The sequence below is a fragment of the Callorhinus ursinus genome, unplaced genomic scaffold (assembly GCF_003265705.2).
Source record: "Callorhinus ursinus isolate GAN/ISIS: 27379988/994484 unplaced genomic scaffold, GSC_fseal_2.0 scaffold15, whole genome shotgun sequence".
Lineage (NCBI taxonomy): Eukaryota > Metazoa > Chordata > Mammalia > Carnivora > Otariidae > Callorhinus > Callorhinus ursinus.
Genome location: NW_027397077.1, coordinates 10,915,059 through 10,932,549, shown reverse-complemented (window position 1 = coordinate 10,932,549; position 17,491 = coordinate 10,915,059). Strand labels below are relative to the sequence as shown.

At 42.4% G+C, this 17,491-nt stretch overlaps 1 protein-coding gene across 1 annotated transcript in view; it reads right to left on the bottom strand.

Annotated features, from left to right (window-relative positions):
- CACNA2D3 (calcium voltage-gated channel auxiliary subunit alpha2delta 3) overlaps positions 1-17,491 on the bottom strand; it is an 876,446-nt gene that overhangs the window by 311,861 nt on the left and 547,094 nt on the right. Inside the window, exon 12 of the mRNA XM_025885299.2 lies at positions 1,278-1,356. Coding sequence (XP_025741084.1) covers positions 1,278-1,356 — 79 coding nt within the window. The remainder of the gene's footprint in view (positions 1-1,277; positions 1,357-17,491) is intronic.

The following is a 17,491-nucleotide window of genomic DNA, read 5'->3' as shown; positions in this document are numbered from 1 at the left end:
TGTTCTCATGGAGCCTGTAGCCTCTGAGGGAAAAGAAGACATGCCTACAGATCAAAATGGCACCAGGAAATAATGGGGCACTTATGTGGCAGGCACTGCGCTACCAGTTAACCTGCACAGCCTCATTTCCGGCTTACAACAGGTGGGGCAGGTGTCATCACTACCCCTGTTCTGTATGTGACACAATTCAGACCCAGAAAGGTTTAGTAACTTGCACACGGGTGCTGGATGGTGGAGGCTGGATTTGAACTCAAGGAGTCTGGGTTAAGACTCCAGTAGTCTGGACTCTACCACCTATTTGCCGCCTATGCTTTGCCTTCTTGGTCATGCGTAGCATGAAAGGAAGGAAGCCCTCATAAACTAGAGGGCCCTGTTCCTTCCCTCCCTCTGCCTTCCCCAGAGCATTGTTTCTGACATACAACAGGGGATTATTAATCAAGAGACTTCAGAATATAGAAAAGACAACAATTATTGAGTGCTTACCGTGTCCCAGCATTGAACCAGGCACCTAATATACACCATTTCACTAATCTTTATATTTAGTAGGAATCAAAGGAAGAACTATTATCAACATCCTGATTTCAAAGATTAGAACATTGAGGCAGTTTAAAGTTAACGAGTTTAATCAGTTAAGTAGGCTAAGTTATGCTCTGGGGACATATCAAACTGGAAATCTTAGTGGCTTCACACAAAGGGTTACTGATTACACATGTATATCCAGTGTGGGCTGGCTAGGGGAGTAGAAGGGTGTCAGTCCCTGGTGGTCACTCAGGGAATCAGGCTGATGAAGTCATTTCATGACTATTCCGTCTGGAACATGGAGTTTTTAGAGTTCACAGGAGCAGGAGAACAGAGTACGGACACTATCGTAGCCGCTCCGAAGTGCTTTAGCCCAGAAATGACCCAGCTTGGTTTTGCTCACAGCCTACTGGCCAGAACCCATCCTGAGGCCCCACCTAACTGAGAATGGAGAGTGAGCACATGGATATTTGATGTACAGTAAACTGCTCTGCCATAGTAATTCTCCCAAGCTCACCCAGGTACTATGCAGCAGTGCAGAGGCATGACCACTCCACTTGACGATGTCCTCAAAATCTCTGTAAGCGTATTTCAGGAGAATTTGTTCCAAGTCTACCAAACACTTAGAAACAACCAAACCTTATCTTAGAACTCACAGCCTTGTCTTAGAACTTTCTACTTTCTTGTGACTCTCCCAACTATGGCGCACCCAAGGGGAAGTTACTTGGAGTCGAGCACATGGGAGTGGGGGAACCTACCTTTGTTGGCACAAGCCATCCACTTGAGATTGTCTGCAAAAGCAGCCTCTCGCCCAATGAGGTAGGTGAAGATGCGGACCTGGGAGGAAGAGGAGAACAGGCATCAGCGATATGCACCTTTCACCGCGCTGCCCAGACCACGTGCATGACTCCTGCACATGTGTTTTACCTCTTTAATGCCCCAGAGGCTTCCCATCTGTAGGAACATATTTAAGACATTTGAAGTACGGGCAGCTAGAAATATATTCAAAACTGGAGCCTTTGATCTTTTAAACCATATGGCGCTGGAGGTGGGTGTTTTTCGGTGTGCAACTCACGACAGAGGGGAGCAACGTGAAACGGGAAGCGGGCAGCTGCACGGGACTGGGTTTGCTGCACACATATGGACAAGGATCATCTCGGCCTGGACCAAATCCGCAACCATTTTCCTCATCCACACAGGAAACGCAGAGTGTGCTCTTCTTGGGAATACAAACGCCACCAAAAGACCCTCAATGTTTCCCCCCAATGTTAGGACACGTTGCAGACCCTCTTACCATCTGTGGTGTCTGTGTGATTTTAGGAGGTAATTAACTGGGACCAGAGGCATGGTCTGTAGACGGGAGACCGATGGGGACTCTTTCTAGCCTTCTTAAGCTTTTGGCTCCCAAAGAGCAGATAGCACGTGTAAAACCCTGGCTCTCTCATTTTCTATTGCTTTCTCAACTCTCTCTCATGAGGCCAGAATCCTTTGAAATAGAGCACCACCCCTCTCCCAAAGTAGTACTTGAGGGTTAGATGGAAGAAAGGTAGGGGATTAAAAGGGTCACAGCCCTTGAATTCAAATTTAAAACAGGACATGGGTCAGAACAGTACCCAGTCCAGACGAAACTCTTCTGGCAGTCCAAGTCCACCTCCTTGTGGCCAAGTTAAAGGAAACATGCCATTAGATGAAGATGCTGGGCATGTGGCCCCAAAGGCTTTTTACCAGCTGATGTCCCCTCAGCCCATCGAGCTGGCTCAGGCACCCCACTGCTCCTCCAGCGCCTTTATTATAGTTGTCACTAACTAGTATCTCCTGTGGTTCCATGTGTGAGGTTGATCTCCCCTAGACTGTCCACCTGATGCAGGGAAGGAAGGAATGTCTCTGTTTCCCTGGCTGTGTCCTGATGGAGCACAGTAGTTGGAACACTAAAATGTAATCCATGAATGGGTAAAAACATACGAATGCTCCTAGCTGAGTATAAAAATGCAGATTTAGCTTTAATTAATGAATGAATTAATATTGTTAAAAGTAGGCTCCACACCCAACGTGGGGCTTGAACTCACAACGCCAAGATCAAGAGTCGTGTGCTCTACTGACTGAGCCAGTCAGGCACCCATTATATTATAATTATAATATAATCATATTATAATTATAATATTTAATTATAAATATTCTCCTATCTGGGCATCATAACTTAAGGGCCAGTTTGGAGGAAATGTTGAAGTACACATTGTCATTATGTCGCCTCGGCCAGTCCTCACTTGTGTGCACCAAAGCAGCCCTTCCATCCATCACAGCTCCTCGGGGACTTCCTGGGTCGGTGAGCAGGCAAAGAGCTTTGCCTCTCTTCATTCCCCTCACTCTTTTCCACACTATTCCCAATGGAGTAACACTGACAGAGAAAGGATATGTTATTTATTTATTTATTATTATTTTTTTTAATTGGGAGATTCTGGCTTTTCTTAGGGGAAAAAAAAGAGAAAAGGCAGCTTTATACGGCCAAAGTAGTTATTATTGACCTCTCCCCCTACAAAAAGTCACTTCCCTGTTCACTTTTCCTGCTAGGCCACTGTTGGCATTTAGCTGAAGATGTCTGATTTAGGGGGAAACTGAGGTCCAGTTAAGTAAAATGATTTCCTTAATTTCATCAAGTCCCAATTCAATGGGAAGGGTCTTCAGAGACCTCAGGATAACACGGGGGCCTCCTCGCAATCTCTTGAAGATGCTGGGTCTGTCCATTTAGAAAACCCCAGCCAGCCCCATGGCCCAGAGCCTGTACCCATAGGAGCCAGCAATGGAATCCAGTCTTCTGAGACCCAGACCCATGCTTTTTTCATAAATCCTCATCTTTCTTTCAAATTTAAGCTATTTAAAGGGAAAACACTAAACTGATCAAAACTTGTATCCCCACTGGCTCTTAACAAAGCAGAAGGCTTAAAGGATAGCTATTAGGAAGTAAAGCCAGAAGTCTACCTTTGTGGGCAAAGAGAAAAAGATCTGGCACAGAGCAGCCCAGTTGTTCTCAAGTAAAGCTACCTCCACATACCAAACCTCCTCTGCTGTCCAGATGAAGAACCTCAGGATAAACTGAGTCCTCTCTCAGCAGCATAGTTAAAACTCCAGAACAGTGCTGTGAAGCATTGGCATAACATCTATAATTCCTCACTTAAAAAGATGGCAACCCATTTGGAAAACCAGGAGGATTGTGCCAAACTTCAGACCAGACATGATTGCGTAAGAATAACTGTGCTAACAATAACTACAATAATGGAAACCAGCATCACAGTACCCACGCCCTCACCACGCTCCTACACCACGGCCCTGGCTCCTGCAGTCAGCACCATCCCCTGAGTCAGGTGCATGCTAAGGGATTTATAGGCATTATGTTTATTTTGTTGGTTTGTATTTATTTTATTGCTTATGAAAGAAAATCAGAATCATGTTCAGTATTTCCATTTATGTGGCACCCTTGGCTCCCAGCGGACTGGCCTCCTTATCTGAGTAGAAACGGCAGGGGAATGACTTGTCACATCTCTGCCTATAAAATAAACATCAAATGATACTCGGTTCACGCCCTGGATTTCTCACAGTGATGCCTTTCAACTGGCAACAAAAGAGATGGGATTTTACTCCAAAATAAATATTTTGGAGAGCAATTTAACAATATCCATAGCATTTTATATTTGTAATTTTTTCAGGCCCAGTAATTCTACCTCTAGGCACTTATCTTATAACCAAGATACCACACATAAAATGCCTGTAGGGGCCGAGTGGGTATCAAAGATGACAGGAAGTGGTAGGCATATGGAAAAATGATAGAGTTGCACGTCTTCTTAAAACCCTATAATTTCATTTTATACATTTTCACAAATACACAGAAATGACAAAGGTATAAGAATGTTCACATTCATGATTTGTAATAGTCAAAAACTGTTAGAGCTTAAGTGTCTCTTGAGAGCTGATTGGCTAAAAAGGTTACAGTGTATTCACGGAGTGGAACACCATATAGCTGTATACTCATGTAGAAAGGCATCCATTATAAATTAGTAAGGGGAAAAAAAGCCAGTTGTAGGATACTGGATAGCACAGAACCCTATTTTTCTTCAAGGGGATTTATACCTTTTACTTCACAAATGTCTATACCACTTGAATGTTTTTACAAGTGAACAAGTATTGCTTTAATAATTAAAGATCATTTATTTTATTTTTTTTAAGATTTTATTTATTTGTCTGACAGAGAAATAGAGAGAGAGCACAAGTAGGCAGAGCAGCAGAGGGAGAGGGAGAAGCAGGCTCCCTGCTGAGCAGGAAGTCCAATGCGGGGCTCGATCCCAGGACCCTGGGATCATGACCTGAGCCAAAGGCAGACACTTGACCGGCTGAGCCACTAGGCGCCCCTAGGCGCCCCTTAAAGATTTTAAATAAGAAGAAAGTAGTCACACTGCAACCTTCTCAACCATTCTATAAGGACCTAGGAAGAATCAACATAGCAGTGAAAATGTAACACCAGTAGAGACAATATGTGGACATTATGACGGAGCCCTGCATCTTCCTGGGTGGGCTGCCATACTCCACTGCTCAATTAACTGAGTGCAAAACTTTTAGGAGTAACATAATCAAATTGCTCCTCATTTCTATCATTAGTAGATTCTGTAACCTGATAGATTTTATTTCCAACAATTGGAGATTTTTTCCCCAAGAAGTGCCATTACAGAAATATTCACAAGTCTGCGTTGAGCTCAACTACTTTTCAGATCAGAGGTCGTTCTGAAACCAAGTTCACAGCACAGAATATCAAGGGACAGAACCATGGCACAGTTCAGACCACAGCAGGAACAGGACACACCGAAGCTCCCCAGAAAGCCAGGCCTTTGTGCTTATCCTCTGTAGGCATGAAGGCACCTCTTCCGTTAATGCAGCATAAAGGCGGGGGGAAAAAATGTCTGCATCAACCTATTAGTTCATTTTGATCTCCCATTTAATTTTGTATGGTCTTTAAATCTTCTATAAACCCAATTAAGCTTAATAAAATGTTAGAATGTGGACATTTCAAAGTTCAAAGTCACTTAATTTAATCTGATTAGTATAAAATTTCCCAAGTGAAACAAACAAAAAAACTCAATCCAGTTTTTCCAAAAAAACAAATTATGCTCTGACTCATGTAGATGCAATTCCCACCAGAAATTTGAGGGGCACCATTCCTCTCAACTTGGGTGACTATAGGTAGTTTGAGCTTATAATAATGAACCAAATCTCTTCTTTCTATAGCCATTAAAATAGAGGAAGAAGAGTGCCTGCCAATAGAGCCATCATGGACACACTGCACAGCCAGAAAACAGGCTGCCACCACCCACACACGTCCGTTTGGTAATGAATGGATTATCACCAATCACCATACTTTTGAGACAGTCCAAGAGTAGCAGGTCATCATCCGTCACAAGTAGCTTCTGAGCACCTACTATGAACCAGGGATCATTCTTGGTGTTGGGGATAAAATGGATAAACAAAACAAACTCTCTGTCTTCAGGGAGTTTATATTTTCATGAGAATGAAACAGATAATAAATGGCAAATTTGTATCTGACATTTATTTGTTGGATTTAATGCTTATGAAGAAAATAAAGCAAGGTAAGGCAATGGAGAGTGATGAAAGCTGCTATTTTAGGAAGAGAGGAAGGGACGCCCTTCCTGATAAGGTGACATGTGATCAGGAACCTGGACAAAACAGGGGTGGGGGAGGGAAAACAAGACACATGGCTATTGGGGAAGTATGTTCCAGGTGAAGGGAACAAAAGGTACGAAATCCTTGAGACAGGCATGCTCAAGGGATAGTGAAGAAACCAGTGGAAATGGAGTGGAGTCAACAAGGACAAGTCATAGAGAATGAATGTGGACAGACAATAAGGTCCTTGCAACCACTGTTAGACAACAGAACCACAGAAGAGACTTTATAGAAGGCTGACATGAGCTACACATGATCTTGTAAAAGAGTAAATCTGTCTACAATGTGGAGAACAAGTCATGTTCAACTTGGCTGCCCATTTGATTTTCCTGTGATCTTCTTACAATTCTGAATGCCCAGGTGTCATCCAACTATAAATAAATCAGATCCTTGGGAACAGAGGGTCTTTCAGTCTCCCTTGGTTCTAAGGTACAACCAAGTTTGAGAACTACAGACAGAGGGAGACAGGGTAGGAGGCCTCTGACATGTTCCAGGTAAGAGATGACAGTGGCTCTGGCCAGGGTGGGGAGAGTTCTTAGACTTCACCAGACATCAGAATCACTAGGGACCTTGAATCCCACATTACTCCAACACCCACCCTCCAGAGACTTAGACTAAGTAGGCCACATATTTACATTTTTACAAACCACCCATGGTGGGTCGGACATCGGTAGACTGATGCCAACACTTTTAAAAAAACACTGAGAAGATGAGGCCCAAATGCAAGTGGAACCAGGAATTAAATCATTGGAGCCATTTCAAACAAATGTGTTTCTGTAGATTGCTGAGGATTGAGGCTAAACTTCCAGGAGTTTATAATCCTGTATGTGCTTAAAAAAATAGAGGATATGGATCCAGAGGGCATTTTTTTTAAAAGTTTGTGTCATTCCAATTAGGCAGGAACATCAGACACCAACCAGACTGGGCAAGCAGGATCTGCCATCTGCACTTCCTTTCCCCCCCAAGAAAGGGCAGATCTGTACCCACATGTCTGTAGGTACAGCCAAGTCTTCACACCCAAAGCTGCTCCTTGAAATGACAGTAACTCCACTCTTCCTCCCACATACAGAGCAAAGGCTGAGGACAGAACACTTAGAAGCCTCCAAATACATAGTCTTTACATTTATTTAAAAAAAAAAAAAGACAATCTTTCATCTTAAAATAACATTTAACTATAAATCTAGTACTTCTACCTTATAAAACATGCAATTTATATGGATTATATGTATAAATGGCACTTGCTGAAAGAATCGCCCAGTACCTCTGAGTGCCCATATCCATGGGTTCCAAATTTTCATTCAGCCAAGTGGTGGCCTCTGCAAATAAGCATGTGGACTCACCTTCACGTCCTTCCACCTGCTCATGCCCCTTCAGACTCACTGCCCAACTCAATTATTCCCTAAAACACCTCCAAGATTTCTCAAAAATGGTGCACAACTTGACCTTTAGAAAGAAGTCTCTTGATGTCTTTATGTCTTAAAGGCCAATTTACTATTACTGAATATGTCCTTAATCTGTTTCTTCACAAAAGATATTCCTAACCTACTTCTCTTATGTATTCATTTCAATGAATTCTGGTTTAGAGAAGCACCTCTGAATAAAAACTTTAAACTCCAAGCGGAAGATGAGGGCTGGAACTTGATTATTCCCCAAATGTTTCATAAATCACCGCCAATCACGTCTTCACGAAAGCACTGCAAGGGTAGAAGTAGCCCCAGAGAAGGTTGATGCCAATGGAAATAGTTATATTGATCAGGCTGCTCTAATCTAGAAGACATCATGCTCATAATGAAAGAAGAAACAACTTTATCCAGAGGATGAGGAGAGGCACATAAGGGAACACTGCCCTGAGCAGCAATAAGATGGGACAAATTGAATTAGATTTCAAAAGTAATAAAATTTCAACAAATGAATATCATAGATCATTATGATAAATGGACTGTCATTTGGGGGATGCTCTATGAGTCTGTATAATCTCTTTCCTCTCAAGCACAGTGCCTAATACCTCATGTGTGGTATTGAAAATATCCCAATTCAGAAAAAATGCCATTGTGATCTTCTGAGCAGGAAGATGCAAGTCCAGTCTGATGGCCATGTGTTTTGTCAAGGTGAAGGAGAAGGTGTCTCTGAGTTGTCCAGAGACTATGAACTGAGTTGGCATGGGAGAACACAGGATATGACACACTGCTTCACTGAGCCGTAAGGAGTCAAGTGACAAACATCCTCAAAGGTGGTGACACAATTCATTTGACTATCCAGCCCCATGGACTTAATTCAGGAGGCAAAGGCAGGGTATTAACTATGTCTTTTTATGTTCTGTATTTTTGATGCTCTGATACCTGGGGCCTTGCTGCCTTAAAGGAATAACTCCTCCCAGGGTTAGCTAATTCCTGCAGGTTACAAATGACTTGCCTGCAGGTGTATTTCTGAATGCAAATAAACCAGTGCAGACCCCTTCTTTTTATCAGGTGTTCACATTCTCGACCTTTATCCACCTGCCATAATCACTCCATGGCCTGGTACCAGACAATGAGGGACAGCTCTTATGCCCTAAAGCCCACTGATATTATTCAATCCTAAGCCTGCTTACCCTGCTTTGCCTTTTTCTTCCCATGGAAACCATAACAAGGCTTCAGCCCTCCAGTTCCCTGTCCCTCTCTCTTTGCCCACTCACCTTGCCTTGGTCCTTCCCCTTGGTGCAGCTCCATGTGGTACAGCATGCCCCTTACTCCTAGGGGACTACCAGTATAACAAACTTCCTTCACATCAGGCATTTCTATGTCTGTGTGCCTTACCATGTTTGATTCAAATAAATACTCAGTACCCTCAAAATAGCTGGGAATCAGGAAACCTGGGCTCCAGGTGGGTCCAACTCCACACTTACTGGCTTGGTGACCTGGAGCAAGTTAACTAAACCCTCAGACAGTACTTTCCTTATGTGTGGGTAATATGTGGATCATCCACCCACTGCCTGTGATTGATAGCAAACCCGATAATGTATACAAGGACAGGAAAGAAGCGGTGAATTCCAGGCAGAGAGTTGCATCCAAGTGTATTTGAGACAATTTGCTGCAGTAAAACTCAACAAAGTGAGCTAAGGAAAGCCAAATCTCCCATCCACAGACACCCCCTCAACCCTGCCCAGAGGTCTGGTTAAAAAGGAAATGGACTGTTGTGGGTGAAGAAGAGGATCCTTCCTAGGGGAGGGTTTTGAGGAGTCATCACTGATATCTGCCATTACCAAGGATAATGGGATTGATAGTCCCTAACACTAGAATGACAGCGATGACAACTTCTATTAACCTTGGCAGAGTTGTAAGATCCATTGAGACTTTGGCAAAAGCTGCGGACTTTCCCCCTACAAAAAATGCCCAAGGCTGTACGTTCACGATTTCAGATAAGATTCATGAGATAAGGGGCATCTCCTCCAACAAAGACCGAGATTCCCGAGGCACCTATGGATCCCAGGTTTAGAACCTTTGTTTTATATACTTCTTGTATTCTGCACTTGGAATTCCTCAAAAGCAAATTGTATTCTTTGGACAATCAAAATGGGCTGTTCAATGGCAGGGATGTCCACTATCACCACTGCTATTCAACATAGTATTAGAAGTCCTAGCCTCAGCAATCAGACAACAAAAAGAAATATAAGGCATCCGAATCCGCAAAGAAGTCAAACTCTCACTCTTTGCAGTTGATATGATACTTTATGTGGAAAACCCAGAAGACTCCACCCCAAAACTGTTAGAACTCATACAGGAATTCAGTAAAGTGGCAGGATATAAAATCAGTACACAGAAATCAGTGGCATTTCTATACACCAACAACAAGATAAAAGAAAGAGAAATTAAGGAGTCAATCCCATTTACAGTTGCACCCAAAATCATAAGATACCTAGGAATAAACCTAACCAAAGAGGCAAAGGATCTGTACTCAGAAAACTATAAAACACTCATGAAAGAAATTGAGGAAGACACAAAGAAATGGAAAATTGTGAAAATGTCTATGCTCCCTAGAGCAATCTACACATTTAATGCAATCCCTATCAAAATACCGTTAACTTTTTTCAAAGAAATGGAACAAAATATCCTAAAATTTATATGGAACCAGAAAAGACCCTGAATAGCCAGAGGAATGTTGAAAAAGAAAAGCAAAGCTGGTGGCATCACAATTCCGACTTCAAGCTCTATTACAAAGCTGTAGTCTTGATGATTATGGTACTGGCACAAAAGCAGACACATAGATCAATGGAACAGAATAGAGAGCCCAGAAATGGACCCTCAACTCCATGGTCAACTAATCTTTGACAAAGCAGGAAAGAACGTCCAATGGAAAAAACACAGTCTCTTCAACAAATGGTGTTGGGAAAACTGGACAGCCACATGCAGAAGAATGAAACTGGACCATTTACACCACATTTACACCACACACAAAAATAGACTCAAAATGGATGAAAGACCTAAATGTGAGACAGGAATCCATCAAAATCCTTGAGGATAACACAGGCAGCAACCTCTTCGACCTCAGCCATGGCAACTTCTTCCTAGAAACATCGCCAAAGGCAAGGGAAGCAAGGGGAAAAATGAACTATTGGGATTTCATCAAGATAAAAAGCTTTTGCACAGCAAAGGAAACAGTCAACAAAACCAAGAAACAACTGACAGAATGGGAGAAGATATTTGCAATGACATAACAGATAAAAGGCTAGTATCCAAAATCTATAAAGAACTTATCAAACTCAAAACCCAAAGAACAAATAATCCAATCAAGAAATGGGCAGAAGACATGAACAGACATTTCTCCAAAGAAGACATCCAAATGGCCAACAGACACATGAAAAAGTGCTCAACATCCCTCAGCATCAGGGAAATCCAAATCAAAACCTCCATGAGATACCACCTCACACCAGTCAGAATGGCTAAAATTAACAAGTCAGGAAACAACAGATGTTGGCGAGGATGCGGAGAAAGGGGAACGCTCCTACACTGTTGGTGGGAATGCAAGCTGGTGCAGCCAGTCTGGAAAACAGTATGGAGGTTCCTCAAAAAGTTGAAAATAGAGTTACCCTACAATCCAGCAATTGCACTACTGGGTATCTGCCCCAAAGATACAAAGGTAGGGATCCGAAGGGGTACATGCACCCCAATGTTTATAGCAGCAATGTCCACAACAGCCAAACTATGGAAAGAACCCAGATATCTATCCACAGATCAATGGATAAAGAAGATGTGGTATATATATATACAATGGAATATTATGCAGCCATCAAAAAAATGAAATCTTGCCATTTGCAATGACATGGATGGAACTAGAGGGTATTATGCTAAGCAAAATAAGTCAATCAGAGAAAGACAATTATCATATAATTTCACTGATATGAGGAAATTGAGAAATAAGACATAGGAATCATAGGGGAAGGGAGGGAAAAATGAAACAAGATGAAACCAGAGAGGGAGACAATAAGAGACTCTTTATCTCAGGAAACAAACTGAGGGTTGCTGGAGTGGAGGGTTGTGGGAAGGATAGGGTGGCTGGGTGATGGACACTGGGGAGGGTATGTGCTATGGTGAGCACTGTGAATAGTGTAAGACTGATGAAATCACAGACCTCTACCCCGAAACAAATAATACATTACATGTTATTTAAAAAAAAATAGGTTGTTCATCTTCAGTGCTTGCCAAATTGAGAGAGAAGTTCATTTTTTCATTTATATGCCCATTTTCCAATGATTGGTGAGCCCCAGATATTGGTCATTCATGACCAGATCTAGACTTCAAATCGGGAATGAGTCCTCAATATGTAAGAAAAAGGTGGACACGCCAGGAGCCCGAAACAGAAGAGGCACCACTACAGACCCTGAGTTGGCACATCACATCATGGAGTCCTTGGATGACCACATCTAAAGGAGTAGGGATGGAATGGACAGACAGGACCCCCATCTCATTCATTTTTTAATCCATAGAATCCAGTGCAATTTTTGGCATGAAGCTAGCACTCAAATACGGGTTGACCAGCAATACCATAAAAATCCTCTTCTGCTGATATGAGGGCTCTTAAAAAAAATTCATTGCCAAAGTTCAGACTGCTGACCACCTACAGATCTGTAGCGCTGGGAGGTCCCTCCCTGCTTCCCTTGCCCTCTCAGACCTGGAGAGATCAAGTGGTGACAGTGATTTGTTCACAGTTATGCCCCTTCTTCTAAGAAGGCTTACAGATTCAACACCATGAACAAAAACACAAACTCCTATGTGTAAAGCCGTTAAATTTGGAAGAGATCAGAAGATCTATTTATGTAAAAGGGAAGCTAATTATTCTACAAATTGGCATGCTGCTAGTTATGCTCATGAAATATCTTGGGATCATGTCACTCCCTAGCTTAGAACCCTCTGATGTCTTGGAATTGCACTTGGAATATATTCCCAACCCCTAATCACAGCTAAGATGCCTGGAAGACCCAGAAAATGACAAATTTGTTCTGGATTCAGAGTCTTTGCATCCACCTGTCCCACTGCCTGGAATGTTCTTCACTCTCTCACTTTATATAGCTAACTCCCTCTCATCCCATTTGTCTCCTTCATGGTACTTGGTACATTTTGTAGTTATCTTAATGACTTGTTTATTTTCTTGAATTACATTTATTTCTCCCTTCCAACAGAAATGCAGACGTTGTGGGGGCAGAATGAGGCAACTGTGCTCAACTCAGCACCCAGGATGTAGTAGATTCTTAGAGAGTATCAGTCACCCACTTTCTGTCCATTTGTTTTCACAAATTTTATAAGTAAAAATAAGCTAGCATGGAACACTCACGAATTTATCAGGGTTAGAGCTCTTTCCTTCATTACCAACTTCATTTTAAATGCTTTCCTATTTTTCCAGACTGATCTGCTACCAACCAGCTGAAATTTCACTTTCCCCTATGAAATTTTTTACACAGAAGCTCAGTGATAAATAGGAAGAAATGGGTGGGGTGGAAAGCTCTGGTCTTTGTTATTACCATCTCATCTTCAGGAGCCAGAAAATGGTGTCTTAGTTGAGGCCTTGCATGGGTGGATCATCAGTTTTATAGCATGTTTTTTTTTTCTTAGGTGCTGCCCCTTGATTCCAGATGGAAGCCATGCAAAGCCTGAAGTCAACTGTATTTTAAATAACTGCTTGGTTCAGGTATTACATAACAGGGAAAAGGCGACACCTCACAATGGTAATGGGATTTTTGCTATTCCAAACACTGAGAGCAGTGAAGTCTCTCCTTCCCCCCACACCTTGGGACAGTTTGAACAGATGGCAAAGTTTTGTGAAAAACAGGAATGGCTGGGTGGACAGGTGAGCAGAATGCAGTAGATGTAAGGCAGGGTTGAGAACTGGACACACCCAGTTTTAGAATCTGGGCCTTCCCCAAGTGAGCTAGGCAACCTGGGGTGAGTTACTTGATCTTTCTGAGCCTCATTTTCCTTACCTGCAAGGCAGGGGGGCGGTTAATATAACTGCACCCATATGGCAAGATTGCTGTTAAATGGAACCAAAATGGTAGGGGTTGGAGCAGGGTTTGTGCTACTAAAGAGTGTTTATGTGGGGGGTCTTTTCTAGGAGGAGATCTCCAGTGGGGCATCTTGCCTGGACCCTAAAGAGAAAATGTGCAGAAAAAGGCCCAGAGGTGTGAAGTTTGAAGGCATGACTTGGCCTGCCAGTCTGGACGTTAGAGAAAAGCTCCTTTTTCCTTAATGTTCCCCACCCCCCAAGTTTGTGTTTGCCACCCAGGTCAGGGTACAGGACCCAGACTCACTTGGCCTTGGGCACAAATGTGGTCCTCGTGTGGGATGTGGTCCAAAGCCCCCCAGTAAGAAGCAGCATGCATTTGGATAGAACACTCCCTCCACAGACCACCCTAGTGAATCAGCACCATGCAGGTTATAGGTCGAGGATTTAGGAGTTTGGAATTTTGCCCAAATCGTTCTTGAACTCATTAAAACCAACAGCCGTTGTGAATTCTAAGCTAGTACAGTTCTTGTCACTTCTATTTTCCCAACCAATCCTCCGTGTCACTAAGAATTAGTCTAAAATAGCAGTTTCTGCTGTCAAATCACCTGCCACCTTCTGGGGCTTACTGTCAATAAGAAAAGTCAAGGACTCATCAGACATCTGCAAGGATATTATTGAGGACAGTGTTCATTCAATTTTACCTGTGATTCTCCAAGAGGCAGATAGGTAGGGACATGGCTCTGGGGGGAGGGGAGTGTGTGTGGGGGGGGGGGGGGTGTATCAGAATCACCTGTGGGGTTTTGGCAATCAATACATGCTCATTACCTGTAGCCTGACCTCTGCCCCCTCCAGGAATTCCAGTGCTCCCAAGACTCCGAATGCTCACTATGGGAACATGCCCCCAGCTGAAGACCATACTATTGAGAGCCACTGTTTTGGGGCAGGAAAGAGAATTCAAGTTACAGGGGGCAACTGGGGGCACATATCTTCTTTCTGAGAACCCCAGAAGAAAATGTATTTCTTTTCTTCAATAAGCAAGAGTTGTATTTATCCTAGGAATTGTTACGTTTTAATCTTATAGACTGTAAGCCTTACAGTTGTCCAGGGTTCCCTCTTGGCATTGACCGCCCTCAAGCCAAGGGCTCAAACACCTCCAACAGAGAGTAAGTGTTTTTTTGGCTCTGCTTTTATTATTATTGGCTCTACTATGATTAGGTCATAAATTTTTTCAGTGCCCTTATCATGAAAGGGGGTTAAATTTTGTCAAATGCTTGTAACTGTAAAGTCCTTATATTCCTTCTCTTAGCTTTGTGCACTGGTTGGAGGGATATTTGAAGCCAAAAGAATCCTTCCTAATCTTCCCCCCAACTCTTTGCTCCTAGAAATGAACTCTTAGGCATTTTCCACATATTTTTTTTCTTTTTTTTTCCTCCCAAGTTTTACGTGTTAGAGAAAAACAACCGAAAATTAGTATTGGTCATGCAAGTAAGTTGGTGTAAAAGGCATTGTGACCAAGAAGTACTGAGAAAGGGGAGGTCATGTGGGCTAAGAGACCACCTCTGTCCTGCAAGAGCTTTCCTGCGGTGGAGAAAAGCTACAAACCCAGAAGAATCACCATGGAATACACAGGGATGGTAGGAAAAGGTGGCCTGAGAGGCATCGGACAATCAGTGAAATGTAAACCAGGAAGAGCAATGGGTTTTAATAGAACAAAATCCGTAAACTCGCATGAAGTTGGTAGTCCTGAGAGCTAGAACCTATTTGGTTTCCTCGCCATCATGGTTTTATTTATTTGTTGGTTTGTTGTTTTTCTGGGGTCCAGGATTTTTCATGGGGGTCAAGGGAAGAGAAAGATAGATCCTGTTCCTGGAGCTAAGTTTGTTTGTTTTCCCAAAATATGTGTCTCCCACTTGGGAGCCTCAAGATTGGTCAAAGCTGTCAGTTCTAACGTCAGCAGGAAGTTCTACAGTTTTCCATCTTAAGCGTCACCTTCTGGGAGATTAAGGCTTTTCCTTGAGGAGCAAGTTTGAGGACATGAGGCTGCATGGGAGGAAGAGGCCAGAGTATCTGCTGCAGCCTGAAAACCCACTCTTCCAGAGCTCTGGGTGACTTCTAACGACTTCAGTGTTAAAAGATCCTAATTAATGGCATGGGATGGGGAAATAAATAATTTCTTTGGAAGTTTCTTGCTAAATACAATTCTTGTGATTTTCATCTCCTCTGCCAACACTTAGTCCAAGCCACTAACACCTCTCAACTGGATAACCAGCCAGGCAGCTTATATGAGCTTTTCCATTGCTATCTGGTCTCAGAGAAAGCTTCTTGCAATAAGAATCAGAGAGTGTCCCTCCTTTGCTAGAAGTTCTTCAGGGGCATTGCTTTCATCTAGAATAAGAATCAAAAGCTAGCCCAACCAAATAGTAAACATGCTCTGGCCCCTGCCTTGTTCCACAATCCCACCTCAGGTTAACCCTCACCATTGCCAAATTCCCACCCACCCACTTCCTCCCAGGATGCCCTTTTCCCAATTCACCCAACACCTGAAGGTTTTTCCTGCCACAGGGCCTTTGTACATGCTGCTGTCATAACAGTGAAACATTTTAGCATTGCCATCTCCTTCCCATCCTTTTGGTCTTATCATAAAACTTTCCACCTTCCAAAATCCTTCCCCCATCCTGTTATCTAAAATAAAAGTCTCTCTTTTATGTTTGGTCTCAGCCCCTATTTCTTTTCTGCATGTAATCAGTGCAATTTACAGTTAGTTTATTTGTCTGTCACTTGGCTATATTCTATTTCACACACACACACACGTAATCTTCATGATGGAGATCAGTTTTATTCACTATTGCTTAACTCCTAATCCAAAACCTAACCCATCAATTGCCCCCAAATATTTGTCAAATAAATGAATAAATGTGGTTATTGCAAGCAATTGTAAGATACAAATACAGGCTAATTAGGGATAATCATCATGACGGATGCAGTGGGAAGTTGCTAAGAGAAATAAGGGAGTAGTACGGCATTAAAACTATGTTGAGCACTGGTCCATTGTCATTTATCATACATGGTAGGATTGCCATGAGACAGGTATTAGCATTATTCTCATTTAACAGATGAGCAAACTGAGGTTTGGACAAGGTAGGAATTTGTCCTAGGTCACATAGCTGGTAAGTGACAGCTGTCAAACCTTTTTAAGGCCTATGGGACACCAAAGCTCATTTTCTTAATTGCAACACTTTGACATGAGAGCAAAATAATGGGTCAAAGGACATGAACTGCTGGATCACAGAAGAAGAAGAAATACTCATGGCAACACAAACAAACAAACAGAAACCCCCAGAGAATGGAATGTTCAACCTCACTTTAAAGGACAAATACAAAGACAAAGACAAATTAGGAGTTTTGGGGTATTTTTGGTTTTTTGCTAGGAAATTGAAAATGGCTTGCTAATGACAATGAAACTATTGGAAAATAACCTTTCTACTGGTGGGAATATATATTGGCATAAGCTTTCTGACAATAACTTGTCCATATCTTTCAAATATTTAAAATGCACATAACCTTTGACCCAGTAATCCACTTCTAAGAAATCACCTCCAAATGCTTTTTTTTTTTACCAGCAAGTTGAAATTTTTCATTTTGCTAAAATGTACAAATCAAATTAATATAATAGTCCACAATCTATAGTTTCTAAACATTTATCCACTGATGATTTCCATAAGATGCTGTTGCCCTTCATTGTTCAGAGCAAGTTCAGATGTCTGATATTCTG